Consider the following 21313-nt stretch of genomic DNA (forward strand, 5'->3'; position numbering starts at 1 on the left):
ACCAGGATGGAGACCATATACCAATATAGATGCTCGCCACCCGGGCGTAGAACGCGTTCAATAACTAGTTTTGTTATATACATGCTTACTTCTTTTGTGTGTATTGGAACAGCAAAAAAAAATACAGAGAAAAAAAGATAAATTAGACGTAATTTCACACAAAACCCCATAAATGGGCAACACAAAATTGTTGGCACTTTTAACAAAAATGTGGGTAAACAACTTTGTTTCAAGCATGTTAAACTCACCCATAGCAAGTAACAGGTGTGGGCAATATAAAAATCACATCTGAAGCTAGATAAAAGGGAGAAGATGACTCAATCTTTGCAGTGTGTGCTACACTAAAGCTTTAGTCACACTAAACGACTTACCAACGATCACGACCAGCGATACGACCTGGCCGTGATCGTTGGTAAGTCGTTGTGTGGTCGCTGGGGAGCTGTCACACAGACAGCTCTCTCCATCGACCAACGATCCGGGGAAGGACTTCGGCATCGTTGAAACTGTCTTCAACGATGCCGAAGTCCCCCTGCAGCACCCGGGTAACCAGGGTAAACATCGGGTTACTAAGTGCAGGGCCACACTTAGTAACCCGATATTTACCCTGGTTACCATTGTAAAAGTAAAAAAAAAAAAAACACTACATACTCACATTCTTTTGTCTGTCACGTCCCCCGCCGGCGTCCACAGGGTTAAAACTGCTTTCGGCAAGAGCGCTGCTAATGCACGCGCTGCTGCCGAGAGCTTCCCTTCACTGACTGTGTCAGCGCCGGCAGTAAGAGCGTGTGCTCTGCTTTACGGCTGGCACTGACACAGTCAGTGCAGGGAAGCTCTCGGCCGGAGCGCGTGCATTAGCAGTGCTCCTGCCGAAAGCAGTTTTAACCCTGTGGACGCCGGGGGACGTGACAGACATCAGAATGTGAGTATGTACTGTTTTTTTTTTTTTTTACTTTTACAATGGTAAGCAGGGTAAATATCGGGTTACTAAGCGCGGCCCTGCGCTTAGTAACCCGATATTTACCCTGGTTACAAGTGAACACATCGCTGGATCGGCATCACAGATGCCGATCCAGCGATGACAATGGGTGATCAGCGACCAAAAAATGGTCCTGATCATTCCCCAACGACCAACGATCTCCCAGCAGGGGCCTGATCGTTGCTCGCTGTCACACATAACGAGATCGTTAGCGGGATCGTTGCTACGTCACCAAAAGCGTGACGTTGCAACGATATCATTAACGATATCGTTATTTGTGACGGACGGTACCTTGAGTGAGGAGAAAAGAAATAGGAGAAGAGAACTATCTGAGGACTTTAGATCCAAAACTGTTGAAAAATACCAACAATCACAAGGTTATAAGTCCAACCCCAGAGATCTGAATGTTCCTTTGTCCAAAGTACACAAAATAATCAAAAGGTTTACAACCCATGGCATTGTAGCTAATCTCCCATGATATGGATGGCATATAAAAAATTAATGACAGGTTGCAACACAGGATATTCCAGATGGTGGATAAGCAGCCCCAATCAAGTTACAAAGAAATTCAAGCTGTGCTGCATTCTCAGGGTGTCAGCGCAAGCCAAAATGTATGGGTAAGTCAAAATCCTTCTGGGAAAGCATCTTTTGGACAGAAGAGACCAAGACAGAACTTTCTGGTAAAGCACATCCTTCTGCTGTTTACCAAAGACAGAATGAGGCCTACAAAGAAAAGAACTCAGTACCGATAGTGAAACATGGTGGTGGTTCTAAGATGTTTTGGTGTTGTTTTGCTGCCTTTACCGCTTTGCCTTGACTGTGTTCAGGGCATCGTGAAATCTGAAGATTACCAAGTGATTTCTGTATGTATGATGGAAAAGATCCACCTATGGGTTTAAAGAAGAAATTTATAAATTTTTATAAAGATTTGCATAAATTACTTATGTCCTATACAATTGAGCGGCCATTTGGAGTAACTAGATGTCTGAATTTTTGGAAACAAATATATAGTAGCTGTAGTTGGTTCTTTAACCACTAATCCTTTAATTGCGGTTTATTCATTATACAGTTGTCAAAAACTCTCCTCAAGATCTCAAGACTGATATTTGTCACGCCGTTCTGTCTGGATCTGGTTTTCGGCGTGACAATGCATGTCTTTGATTTAACCCTTTGCTCCTTTTCCCCTAATTGAGCTGGGATACTGTTGGCTGTTAAGGCCCCTTCACATTAAGTGACGCTGCAGCGATACCGACAATGATCCGGATCGCTGCAGCGTCGCTGTTTGGTCGCTGGAGAGCTGTCACACAGACAGCTCTCCAGCGACCAACGATGCCGGTAACCAGGGTAAACATCGGGTAACTAAGCGCAGGGCCGCTCTTAGTAACCCGATGTTTACCCTGGTTACCATCCTAAAAGTAAAAAAAACAAACAGTACATACTTACCTAACGCTGACTGTCCTCCAGCGCTGTGCTCTGCACTCCTCCTGTACTGTCTGTGTGAGCACAGCGGCCGGAAAGCAGAGCGGTGACGTCACCGCTCTGCTTTCCGGCTGACCGACGCTCACAGCCAGTACAGGAGGAGTGCAGAGCACAGCGCTGGAGGACAACAGCGGAAGGTAAGTATGTACTGTTTGTTTTTTTTACTTTTAGGATGGTAACCAGGGTAAACATCGGGTTGCTAAGCGCGGCCCTGCGCTTAGTTACCCGATGTTTACCCTGGTTACCAGTGAAGACATCGCTGGATCGGCGTCACACACGCCGATCCAGCGATGTCCACGGGAGATCCAGCGACGAAATAAAGTTCTGGACTTTCTTCAGCGACCAACGATCTCCCAGCAGGGGCCTGATCGTTGGTCGCTGTCACACATAACGATTTTATTAACGATATCGTTGCTACGTCACAAAAAGCAACGATATCGTTAACAATATCGTTATGTGTGAAGGTACCTTTACCTGTATGGAGCCTGCTTAGTTCTCTGGTCTGCTGTGTAGCCGTACATGGGTGGTTGGGTCTTTGCTCTTCTGCATTACCATCCGCTTGTGCGGTCCCTGGTTGGTGGAAGCTGTCCGCGGGTTGCAAGGTCATTTGCAGCTGGTGCATGACTTTCCACGTGTGTCAGTGCATTCAGTCTCAGCCAGGTGCCCTAGGCCACAGTTCCTGCACTGATTGTGTTGTAATGGTTTCTGTTTGTGCTTAGGGCATGCGCGGCCACACCTCCCCTGTTTTTATCAGGGTTAGGGTGTGTACTTGAAATGCTGTCCCCAGCCAATTGCTGAGGGGCAGCTCCTATATAATGTTCCCCTGCCCTATGGGCGGGGCCTGAGCTACTCACAAAGCTCCTGAACTTTGCTATGTGTGTTTGTGTTCCTGCACCTCTCCTGTCTATGTTTTGGTACCAAAGTCCTTGCCTTGATTCCTGTTTTGTCCTGTTCTGGCGTCTGTCCTGGAGGAGGTATATCCAGGCCTGAATCCTTGATCCTATACCTGTCCTGTACCTGAACCGTCTGAACTGTGTCTGCTGTGATTATGTTCCTGGAATCCCTCTGCATCTGGAGCCTCACACCCTGTGACTTTGAGTCTCTTGTAACCCGTGTTTCTGTTGAGCATCTACTACTCTGTGCTCTGACTACCATGCAGTGTTAACTCCGTCTGGCCCACGTCCAGTACGGTGGTGCTTGCACCATCACGCTTGAGTTCCTTCCTAGGTCCGATGCCCGGAGCCTGACAATCGCAGTCTGGAACCTGATAACCGCTGCCTGGAGCCTAATGACTGGTGGTGCTTGTTGGTTGTGTCGGATGTCCAGAACCGAACGACTCCTGTCTGATGTCTGCCGGTGACCCTGGGTCCAGATGTCCTGATGTCCTGTCTGTACCCTGTAACTCTGCCTATGTCCTGATGTCCTTCCTATATCCGATGTCCTGATGTAACATATGCCCTGGGCTGCCACGCCAGTGTCCCAGCTGACGACCTGGGCTGCCACGTCAGTGTTCCAGATGTCTATCTGGTATTCCTGATGTCCTGATACCCTGCCTGTGTCCTGATGTCCCGCCTATATGTGCCTCGATGATCCGTTGGTACCTTGGGGTCCACTGGGTGGTACCCTTGTTTAGGTGTGGAATCAGGAGCCTGGCATAGTCATGTTTTGTTTATGTACTGTGTGACTTTACTTTAGTAAACTTTACTTTCTCTATACCTGAAGTTGTGCGGTGTAATCAGGACCTACGTGTCTCTTTCCTTGTCCACATGCTAAGCTGCCACAGAACCCTCCCTGGTCTCTGCCCTCCCCTAGTTCGGAACAAGAAAGAAACAATGGAGTTGAAGTCCATAAGCAAATATTTATTATTTACAACAATTGGCAACCATAGCCAAGAAGCATACAGATATCATAATTCAATTAGACATTACACATAACTGAAAAGGAGGATGAATGGTGGCAAAAGATGGAAATAGACACCATGTGGGTAATACCAACTTTAATATTAATAAAGTGCATAGTGCCACAAAGTAACCGGGAAAAGGACCAGATGATATAAAGCTACCCCTATAAGTCTATACTAATGGCTGTATATGCATATAACTAGCCCTGCGCACAGGCTAAATGACCACTGAATCTGGTCAATAGTCAAAGGCCAAAAAGAAGAAGGGAAAAAAACGCCATACATAAACCCTATTGATCCTTACCCTAAGGTTGGTAACCAGGATGACCCACGCGGTGGCCCCAACGCGCATTTCGCGTCAGCTTCGTCAGGGGGCAGTGTTGCTACATGTCCTGGGTGTGCCTTGTAAATGTACACAATCAATTGTGATGTTTTCCACCTGATGCGGCGCATATCGCCGCTCGTCCGGCCGGGAATTGCATCCCCAGGCGGCATCCAAGATGGCGCTGCGGCCAGTTCCGTCGCACTGACGTCACTGAACCGCTCGCGTCATCAGGCGGCGCCGCCCACAATGCCCCGGACCTCAGACGTCAGCAGACATGCGCACAGTGGAGCTGTGCTGCTACAAGGAAGGTAATGTGACTCATAGGGGCGGAACTAACAAACAAACAAAGGGCCGGAGCCGAAAGTGCCTCAATTATAAAAGAAGAAAACGATTAACCCTTGAGCAACTGTGTCCTCTCCTGCATGCCCTATAACCGTGATTAATATAGTACGATTAATATATTAAAACTACATATAATAACATTTCTTAATAATGTCATAGATTTATAAAAGCCCATAAAGAACAGAATTACATGTGCGGGTGCATGAAACATGCAAAACATTGAATATCACATAATAAAATACATAATATGACATATAATTAGTACCGCATATAATACTTTACACCACATTAGAAATATACAGCACAGTACATATGGTGGTGAAGGTGAACCGCAATAATAAATGCAGAATATAAATAATGATAAACATAAAAATGAAAAAAGTTTTTTTCTTTTTTTCTTTTTTTCCCCATAAGTGCTGTGATTTCAAGGACGTCAGAGAAGACAGATTCAAAATGTCCAAGGATGAGCCAAGATGAACTTCGCTGAGGCACAAAAACTCCACTCAATGGCACACCGAATTGTATGGTAAATATAAATAAATTGAAACTAAAAAAAGTACAAAAGAAAAAGTAATGATTAAAAATAACCAAAGACAACTCACAACACCAAATAATAGCATGCATATAAAAAATACATATAAAAAGGCCGGAGACAAATACTATAAAAAGGAACTGAAACTAAGCTGTTCGTTAAGACCCGCTGGAGCAAGTGTATGTAATATTGCAATCCAGCGGCATTCACGTTGGGCCAGTTTTTGTTTGGCGTCACCACCTCTTATGCCTGTATGGATCTTCTCAATTCCCCAAACTTTAAGATCCCTGGGATTACAATTATGATGTTTCCGAAAATGTTTCGGAATTGGTTTCAAATTCTCAATATCCTCCACCTCTCTAGCTGCCTTGATATCGCATACGTGTTCACGTACACGAACACGTAACTCTCTTGATGTTAGGCCGATGTAGATGAGTTTGCAAGTGCAGGTCGCATAATATACGACATGAGTCGTGCTACATGTGATATGGTCTTTAATCCTGAACTCACGTGCACCATCAGATGAAATAAAGGTGGAGGATCTAACCATATTCCTGCAGGCCAGGCAATCACCACACAGGAAGAAACCATTTTTTTGTTTCCCAGCTTTGAATGGATCCTGGGTTTTCGCCACGTAGTGACTGTGTACTAAAATATCTTTGATATTGTTACACCTACGTGCTGTCATAAGAGGTCGTGCCGATAGACAGTTCTTGAGCAAGGGATCGGTTGTTAGAACAGACCAGTGTTTATCAAACACTCGCCTCATCTGTTCCCATCTATGGTTATAGGTGGATATAAACCTAGGCTGATTTTCCCATGCTGTTCCCCCAGTCCTATCTCTTTCCACCAAAAGATCATTTCTGCTTGTATGTTTTGCTCTTACATACCCCCTCTTTATAGTCCGTTTGCTGTATCCTCTTTGACGGAAACGCTCCCCAAGGTCCACGGCCTGCCTCTCAAATGATATATCTGAGGCACAGATCCTTCGAGCCCAAAGGAACTGTCCTATAGGAATGGCTCTTATCGTGGAGGGAGGATGAGATGAAGAGGAGTGAAGAAGAGCGTTTACAGAGGTCTCTTTACGAAATATGTCCGTATAGATCTCTCCACTTTCTTGCACCCTGAGTGTGATGTCTAGAAAAGAAATTTCTTTTTGATGATATGTAAATGTGAGCTTGATGTTGGAGCCGTTGTCGTTCAATCCTGACATAAATTCCTGTAACTCCAGGGCAGGGCCATGCGATATAAATAGAACATCATCCATGTATCTGTACCAACCAAGAATTTGGTGGACAAAGGGGCGGGTTGTGCGCCGCCCTGGAAGATCTCACATTCCCAATAACCCCAAAACAAATTAGCATAAGACGGCGCACAAGCCGCCCCCATGGCAGTGCCCTGCCGCTGGAGGAAAAAACGATCTTTGAATACGAAAAAGTTATGAGTCAGGATGAACTCCAACAGCTCCAACACCAGCTCACGTAAATCAGGGTCAAGGTTACTGGATTCCAAAAAGAATCTTGAAGCTCTCAAACCGTCAACATGACGAATACTTGTGTACAGCTGTTCAATGTCAGCAGTAACCAGAAGCATATCCTCCTCCACGATAAGGCCATCCACACGCCGGAGGACGTCCGTAGTGTCCCTGACATGCGAGGGCAGCGTCTCCACCTGTGGTTTAAGATAGAACTCAATAAATTTACATGTTGCGTCTCATAGCCCTCCCATGCCAGAGACAATCGGACGTCCCGGTGGAGAGAGGAGGTCTTTGTGGACCTTGGGGAGAAGATAAAAAGTGGGTATCACAGGGTGCTGTGTAAGCAGCCCACCTAAGGTTTTCTTATTAATGATACCGCTTTCAAAAGCTATTTGTAGAATAGTTTGAAGTTGTTGTTTCAATTTGGGGAATTGAGAAGATCCATACAGGCTTAAGAGGTGGTGACGCCAAACAAAAACTGGCCCAACGTGAATGCCGCTGGATTGCAGTATTACATACACTTGCTCCAGCGGGTCTTAACGAACAGCTTAGTTTCAGTTCCTTTTTATAGTATTTGTCTCCGGCCTTTTTATATGTATTTTTTATATGTATGCTATTATTTGGTGTTGTGAGTTGTCTTTGGTTATTTTTAATCATTACTTTTTCTTTTGTACTTTTTTTAGTTTCAATTTATTTATATTTACCGTACAATTCGGTGTGCCATTGAGTGGAGTTTTTGTGCCTCAGCGAAGTTCATCTTGGCTCATCCTTGGACATTTTGAATCTGTCTTCTCTGACGTCCTTGAAATCACAGCACTTATGGGAAAAAAAGAAAAAAAGAAAAAAACTTTTTTCATTTTTATGTTTATCATTATTTATATTCTGCATTTATTATTGCGGTTCACCTTCACCACCATATGTACTGTGCTGTATATTTCTAATGTGGTGTAAAGTATTATATGCGGTACTAATTATATGTCATATTATGTATTTTATTATGTGATATTCAATGTTTTGCACGTTTCATGCACCCGCACATGTAATTCTGTTCTTTATGGGCTTTTATAAATCTATGACATTATTAAGAAATGTTATTATATGTAGTTTTAATATATTAATCGTACTATATTAATCACGGTTATAGGGCATGCAGGAGAGGACACAGTTGCTCAAGGGTTAATCGTTTTCTTCTTTTATAATTGAGGCACTTTCGGCTCCGGCCCTTTGTTTGTTTGTTAGTTCCGCCCCTATGAGTCACATTAAGGCCCCGTCACACTAGACGATATCGCCAGCGATCCGTGATGTTGCAGCGTCCTCGCTAGCGATATCGTCCAGTGTGACAGGCAGCAGCGATCAGGCCCCTGCTGTGCTGTCGCTGGTCGGGGAAGAAAGTCCAGAACTTTATTTGGTCGCTGGACTCCCCGCAGACATCGCTGAATCGGCGTGTGTGACACCGATTCAGCGATGTCTTCACTGGTAACCAGGGTAAACATCGGGTAACTAAGCGCAGGGCCGCGCTTAGTAACCCGATGTTTACCCTGGTTACCATCCTAAAAGTAAAAAAAAACAAACAGTACATACTTACCTACCGCTGTCTGTCCTCCAGCGCTGTGCTCTGCACTCCTCCTGTACTGGCTGTGAGCGTCGGTCAGCCGGAAAGCAGAGCGGTGACGTCACCGCTCTGCTTTTCGGCCGCTGTGCTCACAGCCAGTACAGGAGGAGAGCAGAGCACAGCGCTGGAGGACAGACGGCTGTAGGTAAGTATGAAGCGTTTGTTTTTTTTTACTTTTAGGATGGTAACCAGGGTAAACATCGGGTTACTAAGCGCGGCCCTGCGCTTAGTTACCCGATGTTTACCCTGGTTACCGGCATCGTTGGTCGCTGGAGAGCGGTCTGTGTGACAGCTCTCCAGCGACCAAACCGCGACTTTGCAGCGATCCGGATCGTTGTCGGTATCGCTGCAGCGTCGCTAAGTGTGACGGTACCTTTACCTTCCTTGTAGCAGCACAGCTCCACTGTGCGCATGTCTGCTGACGTCTGAGGTCCGGGGCATTGTGGGCGGTGCCGCCTGATGACGCGAGCCTTTCAGTGACGTCAGTGCAACGGAACTGGCCACGGCGCCATCTTGGATGCCGCCTGGGGATGCAATTCCCGGCCGGACGAGCGGCGACATGCGCCGCATCAGGTGGAAAACATCACAATTGATTGTGTACATTTATAAGGCACACCCAGGACATGTAGCAACACTGCCCCCTGACGAAGCTGACGCGAAACGCGCGTTGGGGCCACCGCGTGGGTCATCCTGGTTACCAACCTTAGGGTAAGGATCAATAGGGTTTATGTATGGCATTTTTTTCCCCTCTTCTTTTTGGCCTTTGACTATTGACCAGATTCAGTGGTCATTTAGCCTGTGCGCAGGGCTAGTTATATGCATATACAGCCATTAGTATAGACTTATAGGGGTAGCTTTATATCATCTGGTCCTTTTCCCGGTTACTTTGTGGCACTATGCACTTTATTAATATTAAAGTTGGTATCAGGATTACCCACATGGTGTCTATTTCCATCTTTTGCTACCATTCATCCTCCTTTTCAGTTATGTGTAATGTCTGATTGAATTATGATATCTGTATGCTTCTTGGCTATGGTTGCCAATTGTTGTAAATAATAAATATTTGCTTATGGACTTCAACTCCATTGTTTCTTTCTTGTTGCTATTGTGAGGAGTGTCCACTTTTACTATTGGTATTGAATATCTCCCTGGGTGGCTCCCCCACTTGGGGTGTGAGTATGGTGGAGATTTCGGTTACAGTATCTTCATATTTGGTTTTTTGCTGCCTCCCCTAGTTCGGGTAGTTCCGGGTTTCCCTCTGCGGTATAAAGGGTCCGTATTGCGTCCCCAGGGGACGCGTGCCCCATGCCTTTTGAGGTCAGTCAGCTTGGGGGCATCTATGGGCTGGGCCGCATCAGCAGCTGCAGCTGACAGTGACAATATTAAGATAAGGGGGGTCAGGTTTTATAATAAGATATTTTAGAGTTGTTTTTACATCTCCCATTGTTCAGCTCTATAGGCAAAAATTTGACATTACCTCCTGAAGGCTTAATAAGAACTTCTTTTATGTCTTTAAACTCCTTCAGGGACACCCATTGTCTATTGTGATAAATTTGGGGATTCACTCGGGGGCACATAGAAAAATGGGTGAATTTCCTAGATCTAGGGAGTGGTTCTTTTGGGTACCTATGTTATTCTCTTGTTGTTCCTGGAAAAACTCCATAGAAGGATTCCAAGGCCTGCTGTTCACATTTGGTATTAAAATTATCCTCCATGGTATCCGTCTCAAAATTTAATGTAGATCTTCCACAGCTGAAAAAGAATCAAACCTTTCTGTTGTTGAAAAGGTCAGCCCAAGGATAAGTACATCAACTTGGTCATTTGCTAATGGTATCTTTGAAAAGTAGAGTACCTTGTGGGAAGGAGATGAATCCGGGTCTTTAGACGTTGTTTGGGCTGGTAGTTGGGTGAGCATATCTACTTCAGTTGTCTTGACTTGGAGGCCATCTACTCACTTTTTTATTATTTTCCATCATGGAATGATTTTTTTGACTGTAAAACAAATATATGAATATTCTTTCCTAATACGCCAATTTATCTGGTTGTGATTTTCTCATTGAATTTCAGTCATTGTTTATATGTCACCCACTTGCGTGCTTTATGTATCTAGTGTACTCATAGACTGGCGTTTTTAACCTGAATTTGAATGACGTTTCTTTTCATATTTTGGATATTTCCCTGTCCTGCAGTTCAGTTTACTGGGTTCTGTTTTGTAAATAGAAACAAATTGAATTCATATAAAAAAACACTTCTGTTGTATTACTGATGCTACTGGAAGAAGAGGGACCCCTCTGACTATTACATGGTCCCTTCAGGTTCTGTTTGTGTCTGTTTTAAAAATGTTAGAAAAAGAACACCATGCAGAACTTTTTATTTTGTCCTAGAAACAAATACATAAAGGAACCCAGACAGACTCCATAAAAATTTATGGATCCATTTGAATCCGTTTTTAAACATCCATTTTTTACAACCACAAGTGTAAACATGGCCTGACTCTATTATCTGTCTTTTTCTGAATACCTATGTTTTGACCAAAGACCACATCAAAGCTGAGCTGAATGTTGATGTGGTCCTAGATTAACTTAAAAGAGTTCAGGAAAAAACAGAGTTACAAACTCTCCATCTGAAGTTCATTGATGGATTCTTAGGGAACATTTATACTTACCGACAAGGACCATTAAACAATTACGGATTAGACACAGGTAAGCCAGTTGGTGGTCATTTCATTATCTGTTCACACAGGCCAAACGCAATTCTTTGCACACAGAAAACTGGTTAATAAAATCGTTCAGTACGTATAGAATATCTTTGCTCTAGGCAGCACCTCTTGTTTACACATGGTGATGTGCTGCCAAGAATCATAATTTTTAAGAAAGCTTAAAAGTAATTTTACCCAACAAATGAGCATTTAGCAAATTTTTCGGGTGGTTGGCAGCCTGTTTACACAGGCAGATAATTGAGAATGTGTGCTGCTAGGAACAGTTCTTTCCAGATTATATATATAATCGTCTAAGGGGTACTTCCGTCTGTCTGTCTGTCCGGCCGCAAATTCGCCCCTTCCTACTCTCTGTCAGTGCCCCCTCCAGTCAGCGCTCACACAGGGTTAATGGCTGCGTTACACCGCGTTATGCCGCAGTGTAACGCAGTCCGTTAACGCTGATATTAACCCTGTGTGACCAACTTTTTACTATTGATGCTGCCTATGCAGCATCAAGAGTAAAAAAATCTAATGTTAAAAATAATAATAATAAAAAAAAATCATTATATACTCACCTTCCGTCACCTTTCCCGCTGCTCCTTGTGACGCTCCGGTCCATGCATTGCGGTCTCGCGAGATGATGACGTAGCGGTCTCATGAGACCGCTACGTCATTATCTTGCAAGACCGCAATGCATTCTTGGGACCGGAGTGTCGCGAGGAGCATCGGTAAACGCCTGGGCTGGATCCGGGGGCCGACGGAAGGTAAGTAAATAACTATTTTTTATTTCAATTCTTTTTTTTACAGGGATATGGTGTCCACATTGCTATATACTACATGGGCTGTGTTAGATACTGCATGGGATGAGTTATATACTACGTCTTTGTGTTATATACTACGTGGCTGTGGTATATATTACGTGGCTGGGTAATATACTACATCGCTGTGCTCTATACTACATGGCCTGTGTTATATACTGCATGGGCTGTGTTATATACTACGTCTCTGTGCTATATACTACGTGGCTGTGCTATATACTACATGGCTGTGCAATATATTACGTGGCTGGGCAATATACTACATGTCTGTGCTATATACTACGGGGGCTGTGCTATATACTATGTGGCTGGGCAATATACTACGTGGGCTGTGCTATATACTACGTGGGCTGTGTTATATACTACATGGGCTGTGTTATACTATGTGGGCTGTGTTATATACTACGTAGGCTGTGTTATATACTACGTGGGCTTTGTTATATACTACGTGGCTGGGCAATGTACTACGTGGGCAGTGCTATATACTACGTGTGTTGTGTTATATACTACGTGGGCTGTGTTATATACTACGTGGGCTGTATGCTACTTGGCTGTGCTATATTTCTCTGCTGTATCTGTGCATCATGAAACGTGGTATGTGTTAAAGAAGGGGGCCCACTGAGACTCTTTCGCCCGGGGCCCTCAAAAACCTGGAGCAGGACCTGGCTTTACTGATTGTTCGCGGCCGGGTGTGACCAATCAGCGACAGGTGCAGTCCGGGCCGCAAATTGGCGCGGAATTTGAACCACGTTTCGCTAATTGGTCGCGCCCAGCCGGCCGAATCCTGTGTATAAATTGCATTATTCTGAAGACTTCATAAATAAACTACATACATATTCTAGAATACCCGATGCATTAGAATCGGGCCACCATCTAGTAGATTATGAGCTTGCAAGCGGAGCCCTCACTGTTGGTTTATGTGTTACTTTGTGAGGTCTTTATTGTTTGTACATCTCCCCGCTTAATTGTAAAGTGCTGCAGAATATGTTGGTGCTATAAAATAAAATAATTATAATTTTTTTTGTTACTATTAGATTATCGGCCAATGTAAATGCACCCTTAGTTAATCTTATAGTTCAGCCAGCAATGAGTTGAGTAGCAAACAGCATCAAATGTCTAATGGCGGAAACATTTTAATGAACCCAAAATTCATACATGATCTTTAGCCCAAAATACAAGCAATTAAGTAAAAGCAAAAAAAAGATATATATATATATATATATATATATATATACTGTAGATTTCCCCCTGAAAGTGCCCTTATCTTTTAGCTGCTACCTTTGTGTTATATGTATAACAACCACTATACCCGTCAAGTGTCTCAAGGAGGGGGAAATTTACAGTATATATACTGTAACATAGTAACATAGTAACATAGTTAGTAAGGCCGAAAAAAGACATTTGTCCATCCAGTTCAGCCTATATTCCATCATAATAAATCCCCAGATCTACGTCCTTCTACAGAACCTAATAATTTAAACATATTGACTACAGGATAAGAAACCTTAGTCACGAAGTGTATAATATAAAACAAAATCTTTATTGACATAAATGACACATACAAATATTAAAATAGTACCTCACAATCAGATGGAATACTAGATCAAGGTAAGCGACCCAACCCACAGGATATGTACCCTCCTAAATATACATAAGTTATTTTAGACCATATTAGACATAAGACCTTCCAATTCGGCCATATCCTTAAATGTAAGTCCTATATACAGACCCTATGTAATTTCATGCACACACCTGCCAACTTGCCATACAATGGGTTAATCCTTATAGTCAAGATGTACCTAAAAGACCGGAGGTCAATACCTCAGTGCAAGCAATACAGTGCTAAAAAAGCCCCTCATATTACATATAAGGAAGCCATACCAATTTGTACGGCAAAGAACCCCCACCAGGACAACACCCAGGAGGTCTCTCACTCTATATCACTAATTCATAGTACCAGCTATATCAGCAAAGTGAAAAATGCTTATATGTCTTCTAAATTACATGGGCACATTGCCCGGTACATATTACCTGTGTTCCTGTCGTCCTGCCTCGTGGCACGCTAAACCTTGATTACCCCCATCCAGTTCAGCCTATATTCCATCATAATAAATCCCCAGATCTACGTCCTTCTACAGAACCTAATAATTGTATGATACAATATTGTTCTGCTCCAGGAAGACATCCAGGCCTCTCTTGAACCCCTCGACTGAGTTCGCCATCACCACCTCCTCAGGCAAGTAATTCCAGATTCTCACTGCCCTAACAGTAAAGAATCCTCTTCTATGTTGGTGGAAAAACCTTCTCTCCTCCAGACGCAAAGAATGCCCCCTTGTGCCCGTCACCTTCCTTGGTATAAACAGATCCTCAGCGAGATATTTGAATTGTCCCCTTATATACTTATACATGGTTATTAGATCGCCCCTCAGTCGTCTTTTTTCTAGACTAAATAATCCTAATTTCGCTAATCTATCTGGGTATTGTAGTTCTCCCATCCCCTTTATTAATTTTGTTGCCCTCCTTTGTACTCTCTCTAGTTCCATTATATCCTTCCTGAGCACCGGTGCCCAAAACTGGACACAGTACTCCATGTGCGGTCTAACTAGGGATTTGTACAGAGGCAGTATAATGCTCTCATCATGTGTATCCAGACCTCTTTTAATGCACCCCATGATCCTGTTTGCCTTGGCAGCTGCTGCCTTGCACTGGCTGCTCCAGGTAAGTTTATCATTAACTAGGATCCCCAAGTCCTTCTCCCTGTCAGATTTACCCAGTGGTTTCCCATTCAGTGTGTAATGGTGATATTGATTCCTTCTTCCCATGTGTATAACCTTATCTTCTCTTGTATTAACTGCTTTACATAGTTTTGTATCATCTGCAAATATCGATATTTTACTGTGTAAACCTTCTACCAGATTATTAATGAATATGTTGAAGAGAACAGGTCCCAATACCGACCCCTGCGGTACCCCACTGGTCACAGCGACCCAGTTAGAGACTATACAATTTATAACCACCCTCTGCTTTCTATCACTAAGCCAGTTACTAACCCATTTACACACATTTTCCCCCAGACCAAGCATTCTCATTTTGTGTACCAACCTCTTGTGCGGCACGGTATACTGTATATATTTTCTTTTACTTAATTGCTTGTATTTTGGGCTAAATATTATGTATGCATTTTGGGTTCGTTCTGTAGTGTCATCATAAAACTGATTCCAAGTCTACATTATGCTTGTATTGTAGGCAAGCAAATTGGAGCGACTGGTCTGTACACCACTTAGTTCTTTGCAGTCCATGTTCCCGATACCTCAGAAGCTCATACAAAAACGCTATGATAAACTCCTGGATTACCACAGCTACCTCCAGAAACCAGCAGATTCTCAGCTAGACCAGGCCAAGAAGGACTATGAAGCTCTTAACGCCCAGCTAGTAGAGGAACTGCAAGTGTTTAACAAGGCGGCAAAAAGCATCTTATTCAACTGCTTGTATTTCTTCATCACTCTTGTGAGAGATGTCATGACCACCGCATTGGACTCCTGCTCACATGCTTCTGACAGAGTTCCGGTACGTTACAAAAATACTTTTTTCCTTGTTGATCCTGGAATGTTGACCATAGAAATGAGTCATGCTATCACTTTATAAACCATTTAATGCCTATTGGGGGCTGTTTAAATTCTTGAATGGCCATTTTTGAGGAGAAACATGTACAGGATTCTAACCTTTCCCACCTCTTGAAATTTCAGCTGATCTCCAGATTCCTTCCTTCTGACCCATATCCATATGTTACATTTTCCTGGTTTCCTTGTTTTAGTTTATAAACCTCCTTTACTAGCTCTATAGTCACTGTTTCTTTTAGCTTGTGGTAGGTTTGTAGTAATTATGCTAATAAGCAACAGCCGATGGTAGCAAAACAAACTGGGAGAGTAGAATAGATATTGCCAGAGCTGCAAAGTGGTTTGCAAACTGTTTTCTCAGGACATTTTAAAGCATTAGTTAGGGAGCACAGATTACTAAAGCTTAAAGAGGAATTATCGCAGTATTAAACAGGGGTTTTTCTATATAAAGTGTTGAAAGATGGCAGTCACATGCAGAATATAGTACCTTAACCCATTACTTGCCAAATTAGAAATTTTAATTTTACAGATTTTTCAGAAAAGGGCATCCCAATATTCAATTAAAAATGACAATGACATGATTTCCTATTTTGAAAACATTCATTTTACAAACACAACGCAAAAAATTGGACCTAATTATAAAAATGATAAAATCGTAGTTGCTAGAAGCAAAAGATTAGGCGTCCCCAAAAAAAGGACATTGGTAGATAATGGGTTAATATTATAAATGCCACATGTTAGGTGGGGGACCTTGATTTTGCATTGAGGGCCAGGAGTTCTTTGTTACAGCTCTGTTCTAACATGGGAACTTACAGGCTATAAAGTTGCAATGAGAATTATGCAACCCCCACTGCAAATTAGATTTACACTATTAACACATTTTATTACACATTTCTGCTGTTCCCAATAAACCATTCAAACAAGAACAATGTAAATAGTTCAAGATAACTAATGTAATCAGTGGTTTCTCCACATTTAGCACAAAATCTCACTTTTTGTGACTGCTGCCATCTCTGAATTATTCAACCCCCTTCATGATTAGTGTCTTTCTTTCGTACTTATTAAAGCACCTTTGCTTGTTATGACTAGCTGCAAAAATGATGCATAACCAGACAACAGCTTATGGCAATATTCTCGAGGAATCTTAGACTGTTCCTCACGGTCAATGGCCTTCAGTTCAGTTATATTTGTTGGATTGCATGCTGCAACCTCTTCCACAAATTCTGCTGAAACTAAGCTTTGCTGGACTTGGAGGTAAGATGGGAATCATTGTCCTGTTGGAAGGTCCAATTCCGCCTAAGATTCAGCTTCCCCACATAAAACATGATGTTTTCTCCTAGGGAAGTTTTCCCCAACTCCGGTCCTCGAGAGCCACCAACAGGTCATGTTTTCAGGATCTCCTTTGTATTGCACAGGTGATAATTGCATCACCTGGCCAGGCAAGCATTCAATCACCTGTGCAATACTAAGGAAATCCTGAAAACATGACCTGTTGGTGGCTTTCGAGGACCGGAGTTGGGTAACACTGTCCTAGGGTTTCCTGACTCTTAATTACCTTCTTACCCACCCCATGCTGCAGGTTTCCACCACCACCACCACCACCACCACCATGCTATGTTTTCGTATCCTTTCCCTTGTTTGTGCAGTTATGATCCTGTCTCTTATCTTTTTGGGCGAATCTCTGACCACTCCAGACTATTAGAAAAATGGAGGCCATTTCCCATTAAGAATGTGCTTAGATCCCTCTGGATTGCTATCAACAGCTGAGGGTTGAATAATTTTGATTGCAACTGTAACTCTCAATGCCAAAATGCTGTATTTAGGTCAGTCTTCCTCCAAGTCCATATTATTTATTTTTTAAATACATTTATTTAAAACTAATAGAGACATTAGAGGAAACTTGGAAAATGAAGAAAGGTTTACTAGGTTTAATTACAGTTTAAGAATAAATACATTAATTTTATTTTGGGAATTATGTGTATGCCGTGCTTTTATTTATAACCCAGAAGAAACCTCTCAGTATACTGAAAAGTTGTAAATATTAATTTATTTTTCTTAGACTTGCTGAGACTGGAGACAAAGCATTATCTGTCTGTACATGAACAATCCAACATGTTAGTTCAATGTTGGGATATGATCAACAGCAACCCAATAAAATACAAAACAATTCTTTACCAGCTATTTCTATATCCACTAGGGCAGAATTCTATGCTATTTACTCTAGGAACACATTTGAGTATTAAAAAAATGGAAACAAAAATAATAAACATTTTTATTAAACTATTACAAACCAAGTAAAGCTCCCAGCTTGAATGCCATTCATCTGATGGAGGTCAAAAGAGTCCTCTTAGCTTCTATAGGGTTTGTGGTAGATCGACTCACTCGGGTGCACATGGAGGTAGTCACAAGAACACTGCGGCTTGAAAGATGCACTTGATTTATTAAGTACGGCATAAACCAAGGGTTTAGCACAAAATAAACATAGCCCTCTGGGCTAAACAAAATGGTAACTCTATGTACAGACCTTGTAGTAGCCGGTCATCCCGCTCAGGGTTAGCACAACCCACAGTTCAGGCATAAATCACAGCACAAAACCACTTCACTGGAGTGTTCTTCTCCTGACCCACAACACTGCAACCTATGAAAGGAAGCTACTTAAGCCCCAGGCCATGTGACTCCTCCATCATGTGACTGATCACATGACTGTGGCATCACACAGGTACTGTCAGGACACGGTTGTGCAGCTCCGCAGGTGGAGATAAGTTGGACATTCTTCCTCCCGCTCTATGAATGTCCACATAAAACCAGCCCATTTATGCAACTTTAGTTTAAGCCTCACCACACTTTAGAGTGCTGGAAGAAAATACTGTGGCTTTATATCACTGACGCCATTAAGAGTAGTGTGACACATTTCTCCCCTCCAGTACTTGACCAGTGACTTTGTCACATATCTCCCCTTTGCCCAAAACCAGGGGTTTTGGCATCTCCACTGGCTAAGCAGGAGACTCTGGACAGTACATCTGGGTTTCCATGCAACTTCCCTGGCCTGTGCTCAAATGAAAGGTAAAGTCTTGGAGCACCAGAAACCACCCAGATACCAGGGCATTCTTCCTCTTCTTTTCCCTCATCCATCTCACGTTAGCAAGATCTGAAACAAGTCTGAACTTTCTGCCTAACAAGTAATATCTCAGGGTGTCGATTGCCCACTTGATGGCCAAGCAATCTTTTTCTATGATGGCATAGTTCTTCTCACAGGAGGAAACTTTCCTACTCAGGCATAGGACTAGATGTTCATCTCCATCTTTTTCCTGGGACAGCACAGCTCCTAAACTGACCTCAGAGGCGTCTGCCTGAAGCACGAACTTTTTAGTGAAGTCTGGTGCGACCAAGACGGGCTGTGTTCACAGGACTAGCTTCAAATCCTGAAATGCCATTTCAGCTTCAGAGGACCATTTGACCATTGACAATTTTGTGCCCTTAAGAAGATCAGTCAAAGAGAGCGGCTATTATGGCGAAATTCAGGATAAATCGCTGATAATATCCCACAATTCCCAGAAACTCCCTAATCTGCTTCTTGGAGACCGGCTGAGGCCACTTCTGGATTGCCTCCACCTTGTCTATTTGTGGCTTAATCTTGTCCCTTCCAATGATGTAGCCCAAGTACTTAGCTGTTAAGATAGGCAATTCAGTATCACAATGGACATAGCGATCAGAGCACATACAGTGATCTGACAATAACCCAAAATAATAGAACGAGCTCTGAGACGTGGGAACTCTGTAGACCGCAATCCCTGATCCTAACAAACCACACTAGAGGCAGCCGTGGATTGCGCCTAACGCTACCTATGCAACTCGACACAGCCTGAGAAACTAACTTGCCTGAAGATAGAAAAATAAGCCTACCTTGCCTCAGAGAAATACCCCAAAGGAAAAGGCAGCCCCCCACATATAATGACAGTGAGTTAAGATGAAAAGACAAACGTAGAGATGAAGTAGATTCAGCAAAGTGAGGCCCGACTTTCTTAACAGAGCGAAGATAGGAAAGATAACTTTGCGGTCCACACAAAACCCTAAAGAAAACCACGCAAAGGGGCAAAAAGACCCTCCGTACCGAACTAACGGCACGGAGGTACACCCTTTGCGTCCCAGAGCTTCCAGCAAAACAAATAGACAAGCTGGACAGAAAAAATAGCAAACAAATAGCAAAGGAGAACTTAGCTATGCAGAGCAGCAGGCCACAGGAATGATCCAGGGAAAAACAAGTCCAACACTGGAACATTGACAGGAAGCATGGATCAAAGCATTAGGTGGAGTTAAGTAGAGAAGCACCTAACGACCTCACCAAATCACCTGAGGGAGGAAACTCAGAAGCTGCAGTACCACTTTCCTCCACAAACGGAAGCTCCCAGAGAGAATCAGCCGAAGTACCAGTTGTGACCACAGGAGTGAACTCTGCCACAGAATTCACAACACTTAGCCTATATAATAATAATAATTTTTATTTATATAGCGCCAACATATTCCGCAGCGCTTTACAAATTATAGAGGGGACTTGTACAGACAATAGACATTACAGCATAACAGAGATCACAGTTCAAAATAGATACCAAGAGGAATGAGGGCCCTGCTCGCAAGCTTACAAACTATGAGGAAAAGGGGAGACACGAGAGGTGGATGGTAACAATTGCTTTAGTTATTCGGACCAGCCATAGTGTAAGGCTCGGGTGTTCATGTAAAGCTGCATGAACCAGTTAACTGCCTAAGTATGTAGCCTCTTCTTTTCTGAGGGCACACTTCTTTAGGGTTTATGGTAAACCCTGCCTTCCTCAGTCCAGTACCACCTGGACATTCTGCAGGTGACTTCCCCAATCCGGGCTGAAGATCACGATGTCATCCAAGTAAGCGGTGGCATACTTCACGTGAGGAACCAGTATCCTGTCCATAGCCCTCTGGAAGGTAGCTGGGGCTTCTTGTAGTCCGAATGGCATCCAGGTATACTGGAAGCACCCGTCAGGTGTAGAGAAGTCCATCTTCTCATTGGCACTTGAAAACAAGAGAATTTGCCAGTAGCCTTTCATCAGGTCCAGTGTGGTGATATATCTGGCTGATCCTAGCCTCTTAGTAAGCTCATCGACTCGGGGCATCGGATAAGTGTCAAACTTGGACACGTCATTGAGCTTCCTGTAATCATTACAGAAGCATCACTCTCCATTCAGCTTCAGCACAGGAAAAATAGGGCTGGACAAGCCTCTTTTTGACTCCTTGATGATGCCCAGGGTCAACATTCTCTTCACTTCTTCAGAGATCACCTCGCGTCGAGCTTCAGGAATCCAATACAGCCTTTGGTTCACCCTCACATGTGATTCAGTCAGGATTTCATGCCCTACAACCTGCGTACATCCTGGTAACTCCAAAAACAGGTCTTGGTTCCGCTGATGCAGCTCACAGCACTGTTGTTTCTGGGCCAGCGACAGTGTCTCTGCCACTGAGGCATTCGCGACCTTGGCTTCAGGATAGGCTCCTAGGCACATTGCTTC

General features: G+C 43.3%; 1 protein-coding gene across 2 annotated transcripts in view; it reads left to right on the forward strand.

Moving 5' to 3' along the window:
* ARHGEF38 (Rho guanine nucleotide exchange factor 38) overlaps positions 1-21313 on the forward strand; it is a 160647-nt gene that overhangs the window by 119089 nt on the left and 20245 nt on the right. Inside the window, exon 10 of one of the 2 annotated variants that reach the window (XM_069743688.1) lies at positions 15406-15726. In XM_069743688.1, the coding sequence (XP_069599789.1) occupies positions 15406-15726 (321 nt within the window). Of the gene's footprint in view, positions 1-15405; positions 15904-21313 lie in introns of those variants that run through there. The other variant, XM_069743693.1, reaches the window with a different exon arrangement.

The sequence above is a fragment of the Ranitomeya imitator genome, chromosome 1 (genome assembly GCF_032444005.1).
Source record: "Ranitomeya imitator isolate aRanImi1 chromosome 1, aRanImi1.pri, whole genome shotgun sequence".
NCBI lineage: Eukaryota > Metazoa > Chordata > Amphibia > Anura > Dendrobatidae > Ranitomeya > Ranitomeya imitator.